Below are 24,040 nucleotides of genomic sequence, written 5' to 3'. Positions count from 1 at the left end.
CCCCATGGCACTGGTGCCCTCACCTGTGAAAGGCTGGCACACCGAGGAAGCAGATAGGTGTTGCCCTTGTGTGCAGCAGAGAAAGTCGATATTTAGCTGCAATGGAAAATACTCACGTGATCGTCTAGGCCGTCCTGACTTGCGCCCGTCCTCTGCTGCTGGAGAGGCAGTGAAATAGGAGGAGAAATGTTTGTCAAGCGTTACAGGAAACTTAAAAGCTGTGTATTATTTTGTATTTCTTTAGCTTTAATTTGGCCCCACTGGTTTTCTGTGCTAATGATAATATTTTATTTTGTTAAATGATGTATTTTACTTTAAAGTCTCGTGCAAACTTTTTCTTCTCTTCAGTGTGTGCAGTGGGTGGATGAAGCAAAACTGAACCAAATGCGGCGGGAAGGCATTCGTTACGCCAGAATCCAGCTCTGCGACAATGACATCTACTTCATCCCCAGGAACGTCATCCACCAGTTCAAGACGGTGTCAGCCGTGTGCAGCCTCGCCTGGCACATAAGGCTCAAACAGTACCACCCTGCTGTGGAAGCCACGCAGAGCACAGAGAGCAGTTCTGAGGCGGACCGAGACCTAACTGGAAAGCGAGAATTGGAGGTCGATCCCCAGTGCGTGAGGATAAAAACTGAACCCGAGGAAACCTGCACCGAAATGCAGCTCCTGGCGGCCGCGTCGTCGTCCTTCCCACCCCCCTCGGAGCTTCGTCTGCGGCAAGAGCCGCTGGCTCAGCCGGCCCCGGTCCCGAAGGCGGAGAGCAGACTGGACTCTGAGCAGCAACACAAGCCGCAGGAGCACGCGGGCACTCCTGTGTGACATGTATATACTCCAACACGTTTTTTAACTTTTTTAAATTTTGATGTGAAGTTATAGTTTTATAACTGGCTTAAGTTAAGTTTTATCGGAGAAATCTTGCCTATAATTCTATAAAGAGAAATGACATTCCACAAATGTCAAGCGTATCTTTTTTACACAGATGATGCAAAGTTAAGAGTTGTATCTTATCCCGTTAGTACAGTGTGTAATAGTGGGTCTGCTGCTACTTTCTGTTTTAAGGTGTGAGGTAATAATTCAATCTCTTCTTCAAATCAGAATAACTCTCTGGAATGACAGGTTCTTTTTTTTTTTTTTTGGTAAATTATTCACCTCCCTTAATTTTATCTTGTCTCTTGCCATATTTGCTGTTTTTATGATGGAAGATTAGATTTATGGCTGAGTACTCTGCCTTTATGGCACAGATTCAATGTCTACAGTAGAAACAGCACAGGTCGAAGGGAGGAGTTTCTGCACACTGCGTTCAAAGGCAAGTCAGCTGTTGAGTTCCAACCATCAAGAACAGGTAGTTTCCAAGGAAAATTCCGTGGCTCTCTGGTTTCCTAACAAAAGAGAATGCACAGCACTTTCTGATCCAAGCTATATTTTTTGTATCTGTTATTTAAAGCCCAGTGCATATTTCAATTAAAAATAGCTAAAGATAAATAGTCCTTGGTCATTCATTATCCTGGTTTGTTAATCTTTCTAGAATACAAGGTAACTGGGGGAGCTATTTTGCGTAAAAGAGATAATGTTGGCGTGATACTCTTATTTTTCTGCTTCCTGGCTTCCTCACATTCTGTGTGGATACTTTTCCTTCCCAAACTGATCACGGATATCCACCTTAGAGAATGATATCAGTCTTTCTGATGAGGTTGCCATGTTTTGTGCATGAAACAGGAAAAACTCTGTCACCTGGCACCAATGTCTTCATGACAAAGATCGACTTTTGAGACACTTCAACTCACAGTTTTAACTGGTGAATACCGGAGTTTATTTACTGTTACTCTGTGTTGTTATTTTCCAATAAAAAATATGGCACTAGACTTCATCCTAGAGTTTCGGGTAGCCCAATGCTTAGTGCCTGAGTATTTAATTTTTTTTTTTTTAACAGGCACAGTTCATATAGCTGGTGTAGTCTTTCTGTTGTTTTAGAATATTAATGTGATACACATTTTACTTTCTCTTAGTTAATAATATTGTAGGCCTTTTGTTTATTACAGGAAGAATCCTCCCCACACCTAAGGCCAGATTCTTATATCTACCTGATTATAGTGCAATTTGGAGATTTTTTCCTGGAGGGTGAGATTTGGAATATTTACATTAACATAGGCAAAAAAAGATGCTGCTTTGTAATGTGTGTCACCATGGAAACGTAGCCGCATCTTTTGAAATATCAAATATGAATTTTCTCTAAAATATTCTGAAATAGGTTAAATCTTATATAAATATTACTTTGTGCAATATTGTTGTGTAGTTAAATGCATATTAGCAAAGTATAGAGGTCACTGTGTAAACCGATAGGAAAGTAACCATCAGCAAATACTGCAGTGATTAGTTAGAATCTGTATTATTCCTTATATATATATGTATATGTATGTATTCTCTGTTAAAAAGGATAAAGACTAATAGAGAAACATTTCAATGTAAACCATTTATGAATTGGAAGTGATGTTGGTTTTAGTTATCTCTGTAAATAAGGTAATTAGAATGGTATGAAAAGTAATGTGATTATTGCAGGGGTGTTTTTAAATCTTGGGTATAAATTCTGGGGTAAATTCTAGTTTATCAAGACTAGTTTTTAAGGGACCTGCCTTTGAGGGTATTTTTTTTTAATTGTTGGGGGTGGGGGGTTTAATCATAAAGTATGTGGGTTTGGGTTCGTTTTTGTTTTTGACTTTTCTGTCCAGAAGAATTTCATAGAGCTTTACTAGGCTGTGCAAAGTAAAATTCTTCTCAGGCAACATTTGTTTTTTAAAATAATCATGAAGAACAAGGTTGCTAAAGCAAAAACTTTTTTATTTTTATTTTTCTTGTCTTCCAAGATCCGATTTCCCCATCTCCCACTTGCCATCCAGCAGATGCCATCTGCCATCTAAGCTGGTCATTGCTAACAAGCAAGGGGACTGTCTCCTGACAGCCAGCACTGTGTGTGACCACTCAGGAACCGGCGGATCTGCAAAGACCTGCAATCAAAAGCAAATCCCCACTTTCCTTTAATAAACATTCTACCCTCACCTCCAATAGAAACACATTAAAAGAGTATGAAAATGTTTAAAATCATGTACTACTTAATTCATTGTATGTTAGAAATGCAATAGGGAGAGAGAAACATTTAGCTAGTCATGTATCTGGAAACTCTGAATGTCCTACGTGAGTGAGTATTAGATTTTAATAGCATGCTTTAAAGACTGAGGAATATAAAAGCCCAAGTTTTGAGTTTCTTACCGCTTTCAAAGCTGTATCCTAGTTTAGTGATACAAGTGATCGCAACTTTTCTAAATCATTAAATTACTTGGTTTGGTGGAGTGAGGCATGGAGCAAACTGGCGTCTTCTGATTTGTAAAGTAGTGATGGCAGTGAACTTGTAACTGAGATTTAAGCTGATCTTCCTTTTTGGTATTTTATCCGTTGTGCCAACTCTTTGAGATAACTTGCAGAATGTGGCTCTAAGTTTTAGTATTTTGTGGAGCACATTATTTTTAAATGTGCTATGGAAAGGACCCAGTATGTGAATATTTCTAACTTAGTAACTAGAATGATTTATGGTATTTACTAATAAGAATAAAAGTCTTCCCCCTTCCCCAGAAGTCATTCTGTAATTATACCAAGATATGCTCGGGCTAGGATTAGGATTCAAAGATGTATTCCAAATTCATAAAGCAATAATAATAAAAATCTGTGTATGAGTGTTCCCCTCCAAAGTTTTAACTCTTTAAAAATGAATTTCTAGGCTTAATTGTATGTGTATTCATTTGCTTATTCAGCACTTAAACAATTGGTTTCACTGGCATTTCAGTATTTTTAAAGACTTTTGAAAGGTGCCCTTTCCCCATAGACACAGTCAGAATATCAGATGACTAGTATTACAAGCTCTTGTAGGGAAAAGGAGCTTATTAAATCAAATTCTTCACTAAACCTAAGGAAAAGAGGTGTTGCATTGTCTTTCATCAATCTTAATAGGCATGAAATTCATACTTCATGCTTGGGGCAACTTCTGCTTATTGCCTTCCCCTCTAAATATTGTCTAGGACGAAAGCTAATTAAGGAACAAGACTCCAAAATTCAAGAAAACCTTTAATATATTCTTGATCATTAATATGAGTCCTTAATACTTTCATTGGTATTTGCCATTAAAAATTTGTTTATACCTGCAGGATAATTGAGTTTGTGTCTTTCTAATAAATCTGTTTTGTCATTGCTAGAGGTTTTCTAAAAAGAACTTTTTGACTAGTACATGCCAGAGGTTCATATTTCTGCTAAGTTTTGTTTTTTTTTAAAAAACAGGTTGTAGTTGTATTTATTGGTCATGCAGTAAGTAGAGGAAATGTACAAGAGGTGTTTTGCTTTAGCATATAAGGGACCTGGCCCTCATGCAGAAAAGCTTGTTGCTTTAAAAGCAAGTATCTCTCCATAAATGTTATGGCCTTCCATTTTCTTCATACATTTTTTAGGATCCACTTGTGCATGTAGTTGAGACCACTGTCTCTTAATATAGCACTTTTCAATTCTCTCTGAAGAAATACTTACGTACTACTTCTTTCACATGTTGTAAATTTTCATGTAATAGTGTTTTTTATTTTTGTGACTAAACTCCATTTTGATTGGCAGCTAAGACTTTTTTTTTTCCTGTGGCTTTAATTTATCTAAGAGGTCTTTGCATATAGATGAAATGTATAATTTGCCTGGCGGACTATTTGCGTTGTGTGGCCTTAGTTTGTTTATTGACATTAACAAGTGTTTTAAAAAGGTTTTTAATGAATAGTCTTAAATCTAAATTTGTGTGAATAATCTTTTAGCACAGTGCTTTTTTTGTAGCTGTCTAAGTGTGTTAAATTGTTAAGCTATCTCTTTGTAAAATAGGACAATGGAATGCATAGAGGTTTTTTTTTCCTGTAAAGTATTTTTTTAATAAACAAAGTCTGATTTGTCCTTTACTGATGTTTTGTGATAAAGTGAATCACACATGTGAATTCTAAGCTACCTGGAACCTTTTAAAAAAGTATTTAATCCCCCTAGTCCAATCTATGTCCTCTATTATTTCCTGCTATTTTAGAAAAGGTCCTGGGTGTCTGGGAGAAATCCCATCCATATTAAGACACAACTAGTTTGGGGAAAGAAGAAAAGCCACACTTGGCATTTGTTTATACCTACTTTTGAGGACAACCTAAGGTTTTGATTCTGCTGGTGTCGGTGTTTCTGAAAGTGCACGCATGCCGTGTTGGTCAGGGTGGTGCGTGGAGGTGCCGTCGATGTATTAACTTACAACGCAGTGGATTTTTCCCCTCATTCGTTTTATCTGTGTGAACCTGTCCTAAGTACCGTTAGCCCTTGGTTCTGACTAGTAAAGGAAAAGAAAGGGAACTAGTGTTTTTTGAGTTAACTGTGGTGGGCCAGACACTTAAATATGAGGGTATCTCAATTCTCAGTCTTTAGGTAGGAAAGGAACAAGACAGTCTTTATCACACAGGTGAGAGAACAGGCCTGCTGGGCCGAGGAGCAGGGATCTGGAGGCAGTTCAGGTTCAAAGCCCACCTCCGTGGAGGGACAGCCTTAGGAAGCCCTTGAAAAGGACAAAGGAGCTTCTGAAGGAGAATTTGCTACTTACTGTTTTTCCTTCATGTGATCGACCTGATTCTGTTCTTCCGTAACGCCACAAAAGGCCTTTTTCCCGTGCTGAGCGGTGAAGTAAAATGTTTTTGCTATTAATGTAATTTAAAGCAAATATTTAGCTATACGAAACAAAAAAAGACTTTTTCATTGTCATTTAGCCCGTTTTATAAGTTGGCCATTTGTCTCGAAACCCAACAGAATTGTGATGTTTAGCTTAGAAGGGCAAAGCTGACAAGAAGCAAAAGCCAAGAAAGGGAAACCAGTGCCCATTTACCATTTAAAAATTAGCCTAGGTGAAGTCATTTTAAATTCTGTGGGAGACACATTTATCTTCTCGCTAGATTTTCCTCATTGATAAGATGGGGGGTAACTTCCACCTGAAGTCGATTTAATGGATGCTTGGAGATGCCTGTGAAACATCCAGAATCATACTTAAGAGTTTCTGAAGTGGCAGCTAGTGTAGCCATTACACCTGTGATTAGCTTTCCCTGATTCGAGTGCCACGGGCAGGCCAGCAAGGACCCTGCCGCAGTGGAGGTGGGGTGGCTGCTGGGCGGTCCGTGTTTCATTAACGACGGACAAACACCACAACTGTATAGAGGAGGAAAGCGGCTTAAAACCTTAACACCCTGAAATCGTGACGTTGGGGAGCAGCCGTTCCTTCCTCCTGACCTCCGTCAGCCTGCTTGGAGTCTTAACCTGGAAACTGCTTCCCGCCGCCACTTCCCCCTACTCTAATTTGGGAAGGTGCCCTGCTTTTGCCCAAGCCTCGCCCCCTCCTCATCCTTTGCCCCTGAGCACCCCAAAGCCTGACTCTGAGCGGGAGAGGCTGGAAATAAACAACTAAGCCGCAGCCTGTCAGGCCCTTCGTCCCAGCCCAGCGTAAATCGATAACATTCGTTCATTCAGCCAAGATTGAGAACATGTGCGCCAGGCTCGTGCCAGGCGTGGAGCCCACGAGCCCGTTGGGGAAGACAGGTATCAACAACAAAGCACAAAGAAATGAGCGGGAACTATTAGACTATCAAGAGCGACTTCTTTTAGATAGGTAGTGGGAAAAGCCACTTGTGAGGAAGCGACCTGCGTGGGGGGCGATCTGGGGCAGCGGCTCAGGGCCGCGACTGCCAGCGGCTCCCCAGCCCCTGCATCCGGGAGTCTGGCTCGAGGCTCGAGGCTCGAGGCTCGTGCCGGCAGGCCCGGGCCGGGGCGGAGCCACCTCCGCGGTAAAACCCGGAAAGCGGAAGCCGCGGCCGGCGGCACGGGGTCCGCAGAGCCGCAGTCGCTCGCTGTCGCTCGCTCTCAGCCGCTGAGTCACGGCCCGGACCGCGAGGACGCACGTCCGTTGCCCCGAGGCAGCCGCCTTCCGGGCCTGGGGGCCCCGGTCGCTGACTTTTCCGGCAAGGCACACAGCCTTTCGCTGTTGCCGTGACGACGGGTGGCCTAACAAAGTCCCCTGTCCCCCTTCGCTTTTTATCCCCCCCCCCCCTTCTTTCCCAGTTCATTCTTTGCTTATTGTACGGTCACTCCGTTGACCTCGTAGGTAGAGCTTGGGGGACGCCGGGTCTGAGGCAACAGACTGTCCTCGGGGCGTCGGGCGGACTGCTGCCTCCTCCACTGCGGCGGCCGCCGCGGTCTCCATGGTAACGGCCCCGCCAGCGTCTCCGCCTCCAGGGGAAGATGCCGCCCGCCGGGCCTGCTGCCTCGCCCCCAGCCTCACGGCCCGGCTGGGTCCACTGAAGGGGAAGGTCCCGGCCGCCGGACTGCCGGGCAGCGGGCACTAGGTGAGAGCCGGACGCCGGGGAGCGCCGGGGAGGGTGGGGGTGGGGACAGGTGGGCAGGTCAGCGACGGCGACCTCCCCTCCCCCTTCCCCGCGTCCACGGACACACTCGCGTGAAACATCGCGGAGACGCTGCTGTGGCCGCCGCTGCGCCAGAGGCTTTTGGCTCGCTTTTGTTTTTATTTTATTTTATCTTTTCCTGGCAAACAGCCGGAGAGCCAGACGGCTGCTCCCGGAGAGGCCGAGAAAAGCGGTTTTTGAGCTCTACCCAAACTAGGATGAGTGCCTTTCAGCAGCGGGACTCACTCCGGTTTTCCTTCGCTTTCAGTGAAATCCCATCCTCTGGCTGGACACACACATGGCCTCAAATGAGAGAGATGCTATATCGTGGTACCAAAAGAAGGTAATGTCAGTGTTTTTTACTGATAAAGCACACTCCCTGCCCGAGCTCCCACAAAGAGTTTCACGTTAGTTTCCCCCAGGTACTCTTCCATGGTCTCTTTCAACATACAGGGAAAAACGATGGACAAGGTTGTTCTGTCTCTTAAACCCCGTTCCAGGTCCCCGAATAAGATTTTCAAGTCACCTCCTTTCTTCAGGCTACATCCATAATGCCCCAGGAATGCTTTGAAACTCTGTTTATGGCCAAACTGCTCTTTTAGACGTGAAACTTGTATCTGTGCGCTCAGAAGGGTGCTGTCGGCAGTCGTATTGAGCTGTCTGGCCCTTACCGTTTATCGTGTCTGGTTTTCCTGAGGAAGCGGAAACATATTTTAGATATCACCCAGATAACTTACTCAAACTCTGAGCAGCACATTTTCCAGTATCATAATTGATATTTAATAGTTATGACTGTGGTGAGGTTTGACCTTCATAAAAGGATTTCCTTTGCATCATTTAAATAGCCTCCTCCCTATTTCAGATTGGAGCATATGATCAGCAGATATGGGAAAAATCCATTGAACAGACTCAGATTAAGGTAAATTGATTTCTTGGCTTCTAGCTTTGTCTTACTGCGTTAGTGGAAAGAGTGGATTGTACTTTTAAAAAAGCTGCACTTACCCACCATCGATGGCATTCTGTATTCTTTGAAGTTTATGAGGCAAACAGCACTGCAAACAGAATGGGAAATGACAGTCGCCTTTTGGCCTCAGCACCGGGAATGGAAAAGAGCGGTTGGTCTGGGGTGAACTAGAAAGCAAATGCCCCATGTTAAATGGGGCTGTGGCTTCTTAACTCTGCCCTGTGTTGCTCTATGCCCGTGTCGGCCCACTGTTGGCTGAGCTTCAGAGTTTTCAGGAGAACCTGGGAACGGGCATTTTATATGAACTATCTGGATATTTTTGGAGCTAGGCGCTGTCTTCTCTTCCCCTCTCTTTCCCACTCCCCCGCCCCGCCGCCCCACTGCTCTTCCTCTTCCCCTGCATGCCAAATAAAATCCATCTGTGACCTGAATCACCTTTTCAGTTACTGGTTTAGAGCAAACTTTTTCCTACAGTGCTATTAGAACTGAGCAAATTCTTGGGGTTATTTCATGCTCACTCAGCAGCCAAAACTGACGTATGATTCAGAGTGCCAGTTCATTCATTTATAACAGGGGAGGGGGGATTAAATATTCTAACATTCCAAAGTCAGGGCTGTGGAGTCAACAAATACGTGGAGGGAGAGGGCGATAGTCACAGAAAGGTTGCTCTGGAGCCCCGTGTTTATAGGCCCATCAACTGGAAAGGTGTTTGAGCTACGTGGTGCTTGGCTAATGTCACAATTTTGTATAGTCCTTGATTTTCTTCTTTGTATGAATGGGAGATGGAGTTAGGGTGAATAAATAAATCCCCCAACCTAATTTTGTCAGTATGAAATGCTCTCCTGTTACTCTTTTGTGAGAGGCTGAAAGTATTGATAGTACGCGTGGTGTAGTGCACAGGTGGCAAACACAAGGCCTGAGGGCTGAAACCTGCCGGCACCTTGTTTCTACCCGGCAGCGGTGCCGCGCTCTTGCTTAGCTGTTAAGGAGTGGTTACAGTTATCCAGTCCTAAAATTACATTCGGCCCTTTGAAGGCGACCTGAGGCTGATGTGGCCCCCGGTGACAATGAGTTTGACAGCCCTGGAGTAGTGGAAAGAGCACAGAACTGGGAGTTAGATCTCCTCTGAGATCTCTGGCCCCGTCTGGAACATGCGTTATACTTCATCTGGGTTTGGTTTCTTCATCCTCCAGAGGATTTTACTTACTACCATAGAATTTCCTTACATATCTCCTTTCCCTACCCAATTTAAGCATTTTATCTACTTCTACTTCCAAGTCCTTTTGGACATACCTTCCTTTTAGTGCACTTGATCAGAGTTACTTGTTAGCCTGTGCGTCTTCATTGGCCGCAAGGGCAGGGATTGTATTTGTGTCTCACTCTTAGAACAACTCGATTCATAATGTGAACTCTGTCTGTTGCTGTAAATCAGGGCTGTCAAACTCATTTTCATGGGGGGCCACATCAGCCTCGAGGTTGCCTTCAAAGGGCGGAATGTAATTTTTAGGACTGGATAAATGTAACTACTCCTTAACAAGGGGCAAGGAGCTGGGCGCTGCTGCCAGGTAGAAACAAGGGGCTGGGCCGGATAAAACAAGGTGGAGGGCTGGATTTGGCCTGTAGGCCTTGTGTTTGCCACCTGTGCTGTATTTAATCGAACCCCATCTATTATGTATATTGTTATTTATTGTTCTCTCATAAGGTAATCAATGTACCTAAGAACTTCTTGGTGTATACTTTTCAGTTCAGTAGTGGTGGAAAGAATAAAATGAAAGACAACACTAAACATACCCTTGTGTCCTGGGCGCTTAGGATGCACTCAGTAAGGTAGATGTGGATCTTGCTTTCATGAATTCTACAGTCTGACGGTGGTGGGAGAACAGCCAAGAATTCTTTTTAAACATTTAAGTCTTAGACAAAAATCGACTAAAATATAGGATACAAAGAAGTATTTAATGCATTTTAAAAATAGATCACACAAGGATAAATATTTTGAAAACAAATATAATTTGAAGACAAATATATAAACATTTTGAAAACAAGAATGAAAAAATAAAAAAATAGTATTAACATCAGGCCACAGTACAATAAAATTAGAAATTGCATAATATAATTCAAAACTGCAAAAGATGTAAATTTAAAAATCTTAAAAATCGTGACTTGGATTATGAACAGTGGCATGAACTCTTCCACAAACATTTATTGAGCTACTGTGGAGAAGAAAACATTCTGCTGGGTCCTGAGCACGAGAGAGAGAATATTTATAAACAGAAGCACAGCGCCTGTTTAAGGGAAGAGCAAGAGTCCAGTCTGACTTGAGTGGCAGGTGTGTGGATGAGCCGATAGGCCACAAGTCAGTGTGGGCTGGCTTGATTGTTTTACCAAATACTTTAGATAGATATTATTCTGTAGAAAATGGAGAAATTTTTATGGCTTTTGAGTAGAGAGGGACTATATAGTCTAGCTGTATTTTTGAAGGATAGAAATAATATAGACATTATAACAAAATCTATGGAATTTTTTCAAATACTTGATGAAATGATATCACTCAGAAAGACTATGTTGACAAAAAAAGTCTAGATGGAGAAGAAAGAGTACAGTGATTTAAGTTCATATATGAAGAATCTAGAGAAAGAAAACAGTGAGTCAAAGTAGAGAAGAGAAAGAAATGTCAAAATTAAAACAGAAACAGTCCTTATGAATTCTTCATTTAACAATATCCGTTGAGTTCCTCCCTAGTGTGTGGAAGGCAGCGAGCCTGGCACTTTGTCTAAATAAGAATGATCAGAAGCACTCAGCAGTTTTCTTTTCATGAAGTTTGCAGTGAACTGGGAGAGAGACAGTAATAAAAATAATCCCAATGAATAAAAATTACTTTGTGAATGAAAGTGTTTCAAATCTTGAATGTGTTGATGGTTGTACTATAAACTTACTAGAAACCTACCTAATGACTAAAACTGTACACCTAAAATGAGTGTTTTATACTATGCTAATTATACCTCAACATACCTACTTTCTTTAATCAGCAATAGAAAAAATAGGAGCCATCATAATGTAGCACACAGGGAATTCATACATATTCCCAATGAAAATTGTTTCCTAAAATTTCTTAATTGAGAAAATGTATTCAGTCTAAGGTCTAACATTATTTTCAGAATGAAGCTCAATTTAGTCGCCCCCTCCCCACCCTGCAAAAGAAGACAGTAAAGCAAGAATGGCTTCTCTTAGCTACTTGTTTAACATGCTGTTTGAGATGTATTTGCTAAAGCAAGCGAAACATTCTAATGCATCATTCTTTATTTTTTTTAATATTTTTTATTTTTTCTTTAACTTTTCTCTAACATTAGAATAAAAACTTAGTGTTAGAGAATCACATCATTTTTATCTAAAAAATTTTAGAAGGCTGACCCTGAGCACGGAGGCAACTTCAGCTGTGTTCGTTCGTAATGTTTTATTTCTTAAGCTGGATGGTGGGCACAAGACAGATGAGACACCTCCTTAAAGATGACGGTTCGAACGTGTGCATTAACCTCCCCCGATCTATTCTGAAACGCCTCTAAAATTACAGTAAATAAGAAAAAGGTATCAGCCCTCAAGGATTAAAAGCATGGAAGAGAAGACTGCAGTAAATGAGAGCTATTAACACAATTTGAAAAGTTGGAAAGTGAAGAAAGTAAAAATGTAAGGTGTGTGTAGTAGGGGATGACAATAAAGAACAAATGAACTCCTTGTTCAAAACCCTTGTACTTAATTTCTGAAAGGCTCAGGAGTTAGATGCAACAGGCAGGCATATCTGCGGTAATGAGGTGGAACTGAAAGTATGGAAACAGGTTTGTTTGAGCATGTGCATAAGGGGCCTAACCCCAGGTGCTCTTCCTCACTCTACACGACCTCGACCACCTAGTGACCCTTAGATTCCTCCAGCGGAAGATGGGCCTGGGGCTTGTTCTCTGGAGGTGGAACCAGAGACGTCCTGGATTCTGGAACGCCAGTCACAAAGGAGAGAGGGATGAAATGCTGTATAAACGATGGAGGTTAAGTACACATCTGGTGGCCAGCTTTGTGATCCCAAATAGAAGTGAATTCCCTTTTTCAAAAAAAAATTTAAAATACTTTATTTATTTATTTTTAGAGAGAGGGAAGGGAGGGAGAGAGAGAGAAACATCAATGTGTGGTTGCCTCTTGTACAAGGGCACCTGGCCCTCAAGGCAGGCATGTGCCCTGACTGGGAATTGAACTGGCAACCCTTAGGTTCACAGGCCAGCTGTCAGTCCACAGTCCCCTGAGCCACACCAGCCAGGGCTGGAATACTTTTTGCAGAAACGAACTAACTAAAGAGAAAAGACCCTGGGATACCGGAAGTGCAGTGGTTGGCTGCCTCTCTGAGGTGAGGCCCACTGTTCAACAAGCTCCACCCACTGCACCCCAAACTTGGATTCAGCGTGTTAGCGCCTCCCTCTTACGGGTAACTGAAGAACATCAGATATTTAAGACCTGAAGAAGAAAAGGAAGGAGATAAAACAAGTGATTTAGGAATCATAAGAACATTATTTTTAAAGATACAATTACTATATTTAAAGACCTGGGTACACTTTTGGGGGGTATCAGGGTAATGTTAACCTCATAAAATGAGTTAGGAATTATTCTCTCCTATTTGATTATTTTTTGGAAGAGTTGGAGAAAGGTTGGTGTTAAATCTTTCAGTGTTTGGTAGGATTCATCAGTGAAGCCACCTGGTCCTGACCTCCATTTTTCGGATGGTTTTTGATTACTCTTTCAATTTACTTACTGTTGATCAGTCTAGTTGGGTTTTTCAGTTCTTCATGGTTCAGTCTAGGAAGGTTACATTTTTCTAAGAATCTGTTGTTTCTTCTAGGTTATCAAATTTGGTGGTGTATAGCTTTTCATAGTATCCTTGAATAGTCCTTTGTATTTATGTGGTATCTGTTGTAACTTCTCTTCTGTTTCTGATTTTGAGTGCTTTTTCTTTTTTCCTTAGTGAGCCAGAGATTTGTCAATTTCGTCTCTTTTCGGTGGGGGGGGAAAAACCAGTTTATTGTTACATTATTTTTTCTATTGTTTGTTCTCTTTCATTTAATTCTAAGTTTTATTTTCTTTTGCTGACTTCGGGCTTCATTTGTTCTTATATTACTTCTTTAAGGTGAAATGTTAGATTTTTTATTTGAAATTTTTCTTGTTTCCTGAGGTAGGACTGTGATGCTATAAAATTCCCTGTTAGGACTGCTTTTGCTGCATCCTCCAAATTTTATGTCCCCTCGTCATTCATTTTTGTCCCTGTGTTATCTTTTATTCTTTGACCCAATAGTGTCCAGTAGCATGTGGTTTGATCTCTGCTTTATTTGTGGCTTTTCCAGCTTTTTTCTTGGGCTTAATTTCCAGTTTCATACCAGTTTGGTTGGAATATCCGCTTGGCATGATTTCAATTGTCTTAAATTTATTTGTCGAGACTAGTTTTGTGCCCTGACATATACAGTCTGTTCTTGAGAATGTTCTGTGTCCACTTGAGAAGAATGTGTATTCTGTCATTTTGGATAAAACACTCTGTAAATATCGATTTTGTCTATCTGGTCTAATATGTCATTAAAGACCATTATTTTCTTATTGGCTTTCTGCTTGGGTGATCTATCCTTTGCTGTAAACGGAGCATTTAGGTCTCCAACTACAATTGTGTTTTTGTCAGTTTCTCCCTTTATTTCTGTTAGTAATTGCTTTATATATTTTGGTGCTTCCAGATTGGGTGCATAATTATTGAAAAGTGTTATATCTTGTCATATTGTCCTCTTTATCATTATAATGTTTATTTCTCTCTCTCATTACTTTTTTTATCTTGAAACCTATTTTGTCTGAAATAAGTATGGTTACACCTGTTTTTTTCCCTCTGGATGCCATTCTTGGGTTATCATCTTCCAGCCCTTCACTTGGCGTCTTTGTTTGTCTTTGTAGCCAACATGGGTCTCCTGAAAGTCACATAGCGTTGGGTCATGTTTTGTAAGCCATCCTGCCACTCTGCACCTTTTAATGGGCGAATCAGTGCATTTACATTTAGGGCAGTCCTCACTGTGTAAGGACTTCCTGCAGCCGTGCTGTCTTTCATGTTTTGGTTGCTCTATGTCTCCCTCGTGTTTCTGTCTGCTACTGGAGTTTGGTGGTAATCTATTATTTTTGTCTTCGTTTCTACATTTTTTTTTAATGCTGTGTCTCAGGTCTAGATTTTTGTTTTGAGGTTACTATCATGTTTGTGTAGAAAGTAGTTTCCTATGTGTACTAGTAGTCCTTTCTCTCCTGATGGCCTCTCATCCCCCCCTGCTGTGCGGGTGCGGCCCATTTCCCCTTCCTGCTTTATGCTTCTGTTGTCACATTAGAAAACTTTTTAATGCAGCGTGTTCATTCCCAAATTGCGGTAGGTATTGTCTTTTTTTAAAAAAATGCTTTTAGCTTTCTTAACGTTTGTTGTATTTAAGTGATGTATACCCTGTCCTGAAACCTAATTGCAGTCTTCTGCTTCGGTATGCCTTTTGTCATCTCAGTCACAGTTTTGTACCCTTTTGCCTCCTCGTTTTAGGTGGAGGAGTCCCTTTCAGCATTTCCTGTAACGTAGGTCTTGTGGCGATAGGTTCTCTCAGTTTCCGTTTTCTGGGAAAGCCCTTATTCCTCCATCATATCTAAAGGATAACTGCTGATATATTACTTTTGGCTGGCGATTTTTCTCTCTTAACATTTTCAATGTTTGATTCTACTCTGCGCTAGCCTGTAGGATTTCTGCTGAAAAATCTGATGATACTCTAATGGGGTTTCCTTTATAGGTTATAGCTCCCCCTACCCCCGGCTGCCTTAAGAATTCTTTCTTTGGCCCTGGCTGGTGTGGCCCAGTGGATTGAGCATCGGCCTATGAATTGAAAGGTTTTGGGTTTGAGTCCCAGTCAGAACACATGCCTGGGTTGCAGTCTGGGTCCCCAGTGGGGGCAGCGTGTGAGAGGCAATCAATCAAGGTATCTCTTGTGCATCGATGTTTCTCTCCCTCTCTTCCTCCCTCCATTCCACTCTCTCTAAAAATAAATAAATAAAACCTCAAAAAAATTGTTTGCCATTAACTTTTGACAGCTTTAATGTAATATCTCGGAGAAAGTCTTTTTGCATTGAGATAATTAGGTGTTCTATTAGCTTCTTGAATGTAAGGATCCAGTTTTCTCCATACATACATTATTGTAAATCACAATAGCACAAGGACATGTGGAGGTAGAGCTGTGTTAAGCAGGGAGTACAGGGGACGATCAAAACAAACCATATGCAGAGGTAGGGAGTCAGAATTCCAGTGGGCCCTCTCTAGCAACTTGTGCTCATCTGGAAGCCAGAAGGCAGTGGAGCCTTCAAAGTGCTGAGACAAAATGACCTTCAGCATCAAACTACGCCCAGCCTCACTATTAACTGTGTGTAAATGTACCACATGAAGATATACTGAGAACTTCAAAATCTCAAAAAAAATGTATCGCCCATGACCCTGTCTCAGAAAGCACGGGAGGGCATGTCTTGTGAGTGCGTAAACCAACGAAAAGAGGAATCCCTGACATGAGGAAAGAGGACAGTCAGCACAGAGAGACGTAGAGGGAAGAGCAGGAGGTGCCCCAGATGATGGTTTATTCCAGGCCTGAAAACAGCCGGGCCCAGGGGAGCAGGGGGATGGGCGCTGGGGGACAGGCCCTTCACGGGGACGCTGGCAGCGGGTGTGTTACACTTAAAGGAGCTTTAAGGTGAGTTTGGGGGACACATGGATAAAATAAATGAGTGCAAAAAAGCAAGGCAATTACAATTCTAGGACAAACAAAATTGTTAGGAAAGGAAATAGGATTGTTTACTACTTGACTTAGCTGGGAACGATATTTATGTAATCTTAACACTCAAAACATCAAACATTGATGTAACTAAAAGTGTGGTAAAGCTGTATGGGGGGAAACTTTAGTTCAGAGGGCATGTGTGTGTGTTTGGTGCATCAATAATAATCGTTAATATTTGGCATGTAGTGTGTTGTGCAGTATTCTAAGCACTACACACACACACACTATTAATTGATCCTTACATCAGTCTATGTGGTAGATGCATTATTATTCCCATTTTATAGGTGAAGGAACCAAGGCACAGAAAGGCTAAATAAGAAAGCTATCTCTTCATCTTCATCAGTAAGAAGTGAATAGATAGCTTCTAAAATTGAAGAAAACCTGTACACATCTTAATTATATTTAAAAAAAAAAAAAAGTAGGAGTCCAAGGACAGGTGAGGTTGGAAGTTTTTTTTAATTAGCCTTGTAATATAAGTGTTATTTTAATAAAAATAAAAGTTTCCCCTCTAAAAAATGGAAAATACATTAAGTGAAATTACCTGGATCATAAGATAGCTATATGCAATCTATTCAAGACAGATATAGTTATAGAGGTATACGAATATATAGGTGCACGGGTATACCAGTATCTTTTATTTATACCAGTAGCAAAATAACAAATCTCATCAACATTTAGGCATGAGCTTTGGAGTCAGATAGACTTAAACATTTATTGGTTTTCCTAATTACTCCCCTACCCGTGAGAAGGTTGTTGTGGCTCCATGTGTTGTCACGTGACTTGCTGTGACTTCCTGTGGGAGGAGCGTTCTTCCCACAGACTCCAGGCTCGGTGAGTGGAGCGTGCACCGGATTAGAGACCCCTCTCACCCGGTCCTGTCGTTTCTCTCGTCTTTCCTAGTCCGTGAGGAGCTAGGATGGTAAAGTGGGGACTTGGAATTTTTCTGTGGCTTCATCTTCACTCTTCCACACTGGTGGTTACCAAAACTTCTGGATTCTACCTCCTAATATCTTTGTAATGTAAATATTTTTCCCAGTCCATGCTTCCAATGAGCTGGTCCGGGCCAATCTGCCGAAGCACCGCAGGCTCTGCGTTTTGTATGTCTGTTGCCTCAGTCAGCTTTACTGTGACAGCAGCCGAGTGAGGGGCTGCCACGGAGACAAGTAGCCCACAGGCCTGAAATACCGTCTGGGCGTTTGCAGATAAAACATGTCTCCTTCGATCCAGATTACCGGAGTGCTTCTTAAACTTTGTTTTCCTGGCCTCTGGTTTTCCCTTACCCCTCATCGCTGAAGCTGGCTTGTTATCTTATCTGTGTTTTAACACATATCTTTTTGCTTTACTCATATTTAACACTGCTCTCGGACTTCCTGGTGTCCTTTACTGGAAGTAAATTCACATTCTTTGCTGATGGTAATCTTCACTTCGGCTCTGCTTTTCTTAGCCTTCTTGGAATTTCTGTCATTTTTGTCGTGCTGGCTCATTTCTCAGGCTTTTCTCAATTCCTCCTTTTGCTACACCCATGTCCATCTTCGCAGATTCTTTCACAGCCTTCAGGTCTCAGGTTAGGTACGTCCCTTTGGAATCCTGTCTTTGACTTTGAAATCAGAGTGCGGTGCCCATGCCGCTGTAGTCCAGTACCCGCCTCGTGCTTGTGGCTTTGTTGCTCGTCATGTGCCCTGCATCAGTGGTGACTTCCTTTCCCGTGCCTGGCTGTGTAGTAGTTTGATTATTTCAGTGACAATAAAATGGAAAGTTCAGCACATGAAGAGGTCGAGATGCGGTCAGCATTTCACTGGCCTTTTATTTCCCGTGACGTAGAGTCCAGGAGTGCAGCAGTGCCTCCAGCGCCTTTGTCTCTTTGCCTGAGAGGAGGAGCTACATAGGTCAAGTGCTACACAGTTGTGCTGAGGGCATGAACTTAAAAATAGAAGGCCAAAGGGAGCCCTGACTGGTGTGGCTCAGAGGTTGGGTGTCTTCCAGAAAACCAAAGGGTCGCTGGTTTGTTTCCGGCCAGGGCACGTGCCTCAAGTGCTGGCCAGCTCTCCGGTCGGGGGGTGTGTGAGAGGCAACTGATTGATGTTTCTCTCCCAATTTTTCCCTCCCTTCCCCTCTCTCTAAAGATAAATAAATAAAATCTTTAAAAAAACCAAAGGGAGAGGCAACAAACATTTATTTCAGATTTTTTTTAATTTTAAAAAGGACAGCTAGTTGGGAAGCACTGATCAGGCAGGAACCCAAGTGGTGTTCTAACGAGGGGGGAAGGCAAGGGGCCTTCCCGAGAAAGGGGAGGGGAGCAGGTCCGTCAACAGAAGGAAGGCGTTTCTGTGGGTGCAGTTCAGCTAGCGTAGTGATGCTAATTCTGAAGAATGTTTTCAGTTTGCAGCCCAGTAGTCTAAACATCTGCTTTATTGTTATCCTTGCAAACAGTTCTGTGGGCCCCTGTGTTGTCTAGGCCCAGCTCCAAGGTCATTGCCAGTCCAACATCCCAAACATCTGCGGGGTCAGTTGGCCGAGGCAGTTCCTCTGGGCACGGCAGCTTCAGCCCCATTTATATTCTGTTTTAAAAAACTGGCAAACAAGAGAGGGCTGAACGAGGCCTCCAGCTGGAGCTGTGTGGGGACTTTGCCAACTGGCACTCTGGCATCTAGTGCATGTGTATACATATGCATATATGTATATATTAGTATATATTATACATACACAGACACATATGTACCACATCTTTATTCACCTATCATTGGACACCTAGGTTCCTTCTGTATCCTGGCTGTTGTAAATAATGTTGCAGTGAACATAGGGGTACACATGTCTTTTCAATTTAGTGTTTCCTTTTCTTCAGGTAAATCCCCAGAAGTGGAATTTCTGGGCTGCATGGTATATCTGCAGTTTTTTGAAGAAACTCCATACTGTTTTACACAGCGGTTGTACCAGTTTTAGTCCCACCAACAGTGTACTAGGGTTCCCGTTCTCCATCCTTGCCAACATATGTTATTTGTGACTTTTTGATGATAGCTGTTCAGACTGGGTGAAATGATATTTCACTGTGGTTCTGATTTGCCTTTCCCTGATGATTAGTGATGTCGAGCATCTTTTTATGTCTGTTGACCTCCTTCCTGTAGGTCTTCTTTGGAGAAATGCCTTTTTATGTCCTCTGCTCATTTTTTAAAATATATATTTTATTGATTATTCTATTACAGTTGTCCCATTACTCCCCCTTCATTTCCCCTCCACCCTGCACACCCCCTCCCACCCACATTCTCGCCCTTTAGTTCATGTCCATGTGTCTTATGTTCTTTGGTTTCTACATTTCCCATACTATTCTTGCCCTCCCCCTGTCTATTCTACCTACCATCTATGCTACTTATTCTCTGTACCTTTCCCCCCTCTCTCCTCCTCCCACTCTCCTGTTAACCCTCCATCTGATGGGTTAACAACATTTCATGTTTTTGTTTTGTGTTTGAAATGGAGAAATGTGATCTCCATTTCTGTGGTTCTCTGTTCCTGTTCTAGTTGTTTGCTTAGTTTTTGTTTTAGGTGTGGTGGTTAATAATTGTGAGTTTGCTGTCATTTCACTATACATGCTTTTTATCTTCTTTTTCTTACGTAAGTCCCTTTAACATTTCATATAATAAGGGCTTGGTGATGATGAACTCCTTTAACTTGACCTTATCTCAGAAACACTTTATCTGCCCTTCCATTCTAAATGAAAGCTTTGCTGGATAGAGCAATCTTGGATGTAGGTCCTTGCCTTTCACGACTTGGAATACTTCTTCCCAGCCCCTTCTTGCCTGCAAGGTCTCTTTTGAGAAATCAGTTGACAGTCTGATGGGAACTCCTTTGTAGGTTACTGTCTCCTTATCTCTTGCTGCTTCTAGAATTCTCTCCTTCATTTTAATCTTGGGTAATGTAATTATGATGTGCCTTGGCATGTTCCTCCTTGGGACCAATTTCTTTAGGACTCTCTGAGCTTCCTGGACTTCCTGGAAGTCTATTTCCTTTGACAGATTGGGGAAGTTCTCCTTTATTATTTGTTCAAATAACTTTTCCACTTGTTGCTCTTCCTCTTCCCCTTCTGGTACCCCTATAATTCGGATGTTGGAATGTTTAAAGATGTCCTGGAGGTTCTTAAGCCTCTCCTCATTTTTTTGAATTCTTGTTTCTTCATTCTTTTCTGATTGGATGTTTCTTCCTTCTGGTCCACTCCATTGATTTGAGTTCCAGTTTCCTTCCCATCACTATTGGTTCCCTGTGCATTTTCCTTCATTTCACTTAGTGTAGCCTTCATTTTTTCATCTAATTTGCGACCAAATTCAACCAATTCTGTGAGCATCCTGATCACCAGTGCTTTTGAACTGTGCATCTGATAGGTTGGCTATCTCTTGGTCACTTAATTGTATTTGCTGTGGAGCTTTGATCTGTTCTTCCGTTTGAGCCATTTTTTTTCTTGTCGCAACTGTTACGTATGAGGGGCGGAGCCTTAGGTGTTCACCGGGGCAGGTCAACCCTGTTGCTGGGTTGTGATGTTGTATGTGGGGACGGGGTCCGAGAGGGAACAATGGTGCTTGCTTCACTCTCTGTGGGATTTCAGTCCCTTCCGCCGCTTCCCCCAAGCAAACTGCCTTTCTGGAGCTAATTCCAGTGTGGGTGGGCTTGTGCACGTTCTAGGACCACGTGGATCTCTCCCCCGTGAGGCTGGGAGTCTCTTCCGGCACCTCAACCCCCACAGGTGTTTTCAGTCTGTGCCCTGAGGCTCTGTTTCCCGGCGCTGGGACCCTGGGTTACGTAGTCTCTCACTCCCCAATTTTGCCTGGTTTATCTGTGCACGAATGTGGGACCGCCCAGTCCACCAGCCGCCTTGCTCGCAGTGCCTCGCTTCACAATCGCGGCCTCGCTGAGTCTGCCCGTTGCCACCCCAGGCCCAGGGTCTGCCAGCCGCCGCCCGCTGCAGTCTTGGGCGCCTGCGCCCTGTGCCACTGCTTTTTGTGCTGCGACCCCTCTCTGCCCAGCTACCCGTCTCCGCCCCCCTACTGGGCACATGAACGTGTCTATTTTAAGTCCTTGGTTGTCGGACTTCCATACAGTTCAATTTTCTGTCAGTTCTGGTTGTTATTCTGTTTCTAAATTGTTGCTATCCTTATTTTGGTTGTGTGAGAAGGCACAGTGTGTCTACCTACGCCTCCATCTTGGCCGGAAGTCCTCCTCTGCTCATTTTTGATTGGATTATTTTTTTTCCTTGATTGAGTTGTGTGGGTTACTTAAATATTCTGGATATCAACCCCTTATCTTATATGTCATCTGTGAATGTATTCTCCCATTCAGTAGGTTGTCTTTTTGTTTGTTGATGGTTTCCTTTGCCATGCAGAAGCTTTTTAGTTTGAAGGCCCATTTGTTTTTGCTTTTATTTCTCCTGCTTGAGGGAACACGTCAAAAAGTTATTACTCAGACTGATGTCAGATAGTTCACTACCTAGGTTTTCTTTTAGCAGTTTCGTGGTTTTAGGTCTTACATTTAAATCTTTAATACATTTTGAGTTTGTATGTGTTGTAAGAAGTGGTCTAGTTTCTTTTTTTTTTTTTTTTTTTTGCATCTATCCAGTTTTCCTAACACCATTTTTTGAAGAAACTGCCTTTACTCCATTGTACAGAATATATTCTTGCCTTCTATGTCGTAGATTGACCGTGTAGGTGTGGGTTTGTTTCTGGGCCCTTTACTCTGTTCCACTGACCTGCATGTTTTATGCTGGTACCTTGCTGTTTTGATTATTGTAGCCCTCGAGCAGAGTTTGCTGTCAGGCAGTGTGGTACCTCTGCCTTTGTACTTTCTCAAGATTGCTCTGGTTATTCATGGGTTTTTGTGGGTCCATATAAATTTTAGCATTATTCTAATTCTGTGAAAAATGCCATTGGAAGTTTGATAATATTGCATTGAATTTATAGAGTTGCTTTGGGTTGTATGGACATTTTTAATGATGTCAATTCTTCTTATTAATGAGCACAGTCTATTCTCCCATTTATTTGTATCTTCATTTTCCTACTTAAGTGGAAAGTGTAGTTTTCCATTTATAGTTTCCAAGTATGTGTCTTTTACCTCCTTGGTTAAATTTACTCCTAGGCATTTTATTATTTTTGATGCATTTGGAAATGGGATTGTTTTCTTAATTCTCTTTCTGATAGTTTATTATTGTATGAAAGTGCAACCTATTTCTGAATATTTATATCCTGCTACTTTACTGAATTCATTTATTATAAGTTACAGGTTTATGGTGGAATCTGTAGGGTTCTTTTTTTTCTCAATCTTTTGCTTTTAATACAGAATTAACACAGAAAATGAATGCAAATGCTAAGTTGTTAGCTTCCATATAAGACTTAGTTTAGAACTTCTTGAAATTTACTTGAAAAAATTAAACTGAATGAACAATGTAAATAAATTAAAAATTCTATTAAAGGTCATAAAGTATTATATAGTTGCAGTTGTCAATTTGATAGAAGTCTTCTTTTTGGAGTCCAAAAAGAGTGATGATTTGAATAACCTTGTTTAACATTTATCTTTAAAAGTATAAAATAACCATAATTCTAGTTGAATTTACATATAGGATACTGAATTTTTATGTATTTTGACAACTGAAGAGGCATAAGTACATAAGTAAAATAAATGAAACTTGGAAAAGAGGTAGTTGACATACATTGGGTTGACCAAAAAGTCTATTATGTTTTTTTCTGTAAAATAAAGACACATTTTTCATTTTCACCAATAACTTTATTGATTTGGATATTTTGAGTATATCAGCTCTCTCCTGCTATTGGCTTCTGGTGGGAAGAGGCCAGGGGTGCTGCCAAACACCCTCCAATGCGTAAGAGAACCCCACAGCAGAGAGTTATTTGGCCAAAATGTCAATAGTACCGAGAAACTTCACAAACCACTTTTGACACATTTGATCAGTCACAGCACCTTCTCCATGCACTGCACAAATCTTTTCTTTTGTGTTTCAGGTACATTTTTTACCTTTCTTGAAATAATAAAGTATAATACACCCAAAATGTTGTATATTTTCTTCCATCTTGAATATGCAAATGACTACAAGAATTCACCAATTTTGATAAGTTTTTTTAAAAGCACGCTGATATGACAGCTGTCCGTAGTAAAAGTGGATCTAGTAAAAGTGTTTTGAATGAAGTTAAAGGCAACTAAGCACTTCAGGAGCCATCGTACAGAAAAAACATAATGGACTTTTTGGCCACAGTGTGTTACAGCTCTGTGTGAGGAGGCGAGCCATGTTCACCTATGCCGCCGTCCTAAAACTCTTTCATTCTCAGTCGCAACAACTTCTTCGTTTGACGTAGTCCAATTTATTGAGGTTTTCTTTTGTTTCCCTTGCCCTAGCAGGTATTATCAGAAAAAGTATTGCTAAGGGAAATGTCTGAGATTTTACTGCCTATGTTTTCTTCTAGGAGTTTTATGGGTTTGAAGGTTATATTTAAGTTTTTAATCCATCTTGAGTTTATTCTTGTATATGGTGTAAGAAAGTGACCTGGTTTCATTTTTTTTTTTGCTTGTGTCTGTCCAGTTTTACCCACATCACTTATTGACTATCTTTACCCCATTATACCATTGTATGTTCTTGCCTCCTTTATCAACTGTGAATTGACCATATAGGCATGAGTTTATTTCTAGCCTCTCCATTCTGGTTTTTGAATCTATATGTCTGTTTAATATGCCAGTACCACACTGTT

At 41.7% G+C, this 24,040-nt stretch overlaps 2 protein-coding genes across 3 annotated transcripts in view; both read left to right on the top strand.

Moving 5' to 3' along the window:
- The window catches only part of RSBN1 (round spermatid basic protein 1), a 42,004-nt gene extending 37,028 nt beyond the window's left edge, over positions 1-4,976 (top strand). The window contains exon 7 of the mRNA XM_028502554.2: positions 349-4,976. Within this exon, the coding sequence (XP_028358355.1) occupies positions 349-822 (474 nt within the window). The 3' untranslated portion in view covers positions 823-4,976. The remainder of the gene's footprint in view (positions 1-348) is intronic.
- Positions 4,977-6,844: 1,868 nt separating this feature from the next.
- Positions 6,845-24,040, top strand: part of PHTF1 (putative homeodomain transcription factor 1) — a 44,451-nt gene continuing 27,255 nt past the window's right edge. The window contains exons 1-3 of one of the 2 annotated variants that reach the window (XM_036014966.1): positions 6,845-7,433; positions 7,759-7,833; positions 8,353-8,409. In XM_036014966.1, coding sequence (XP_035870859.1) covers positions 7,789-7,833; positions 8,353-8,409 — 102 coding nt within the window. In that variant the 5' untranslated portion in view covers positions 6,845-7,433; positions 7,759-7,788. The remainder of the gene's footprint in view (positions 7,434-7,758; positions 7,834-8,352; positions 8,410-24,040) is intronic. The other variant, XM_028502729.2, reaches the window with a different exon arrangement.

The sequence above is a fragment of the Phyllostomus discolor genome, chromosome 14 (assembly GCF_004126475.2).
Source record: "Phyllostomus discolor isolate MPI-MPIP mPhyDis1 chromosome 14, mPhyDis1.pri.v3, whole genome shotgun sequence".
NCBI lineage: Eukaryota > Metazoa > Chordata > Mammalia > Chiroptera > Phyllostomidae > Phyllostomus > Phyllostomus discolor.
The sequence above is the reverse complement of the archived record's forward strand: the minus strand, read 5'-3'. Positions and strand labels throughout refer to the sequence as shown.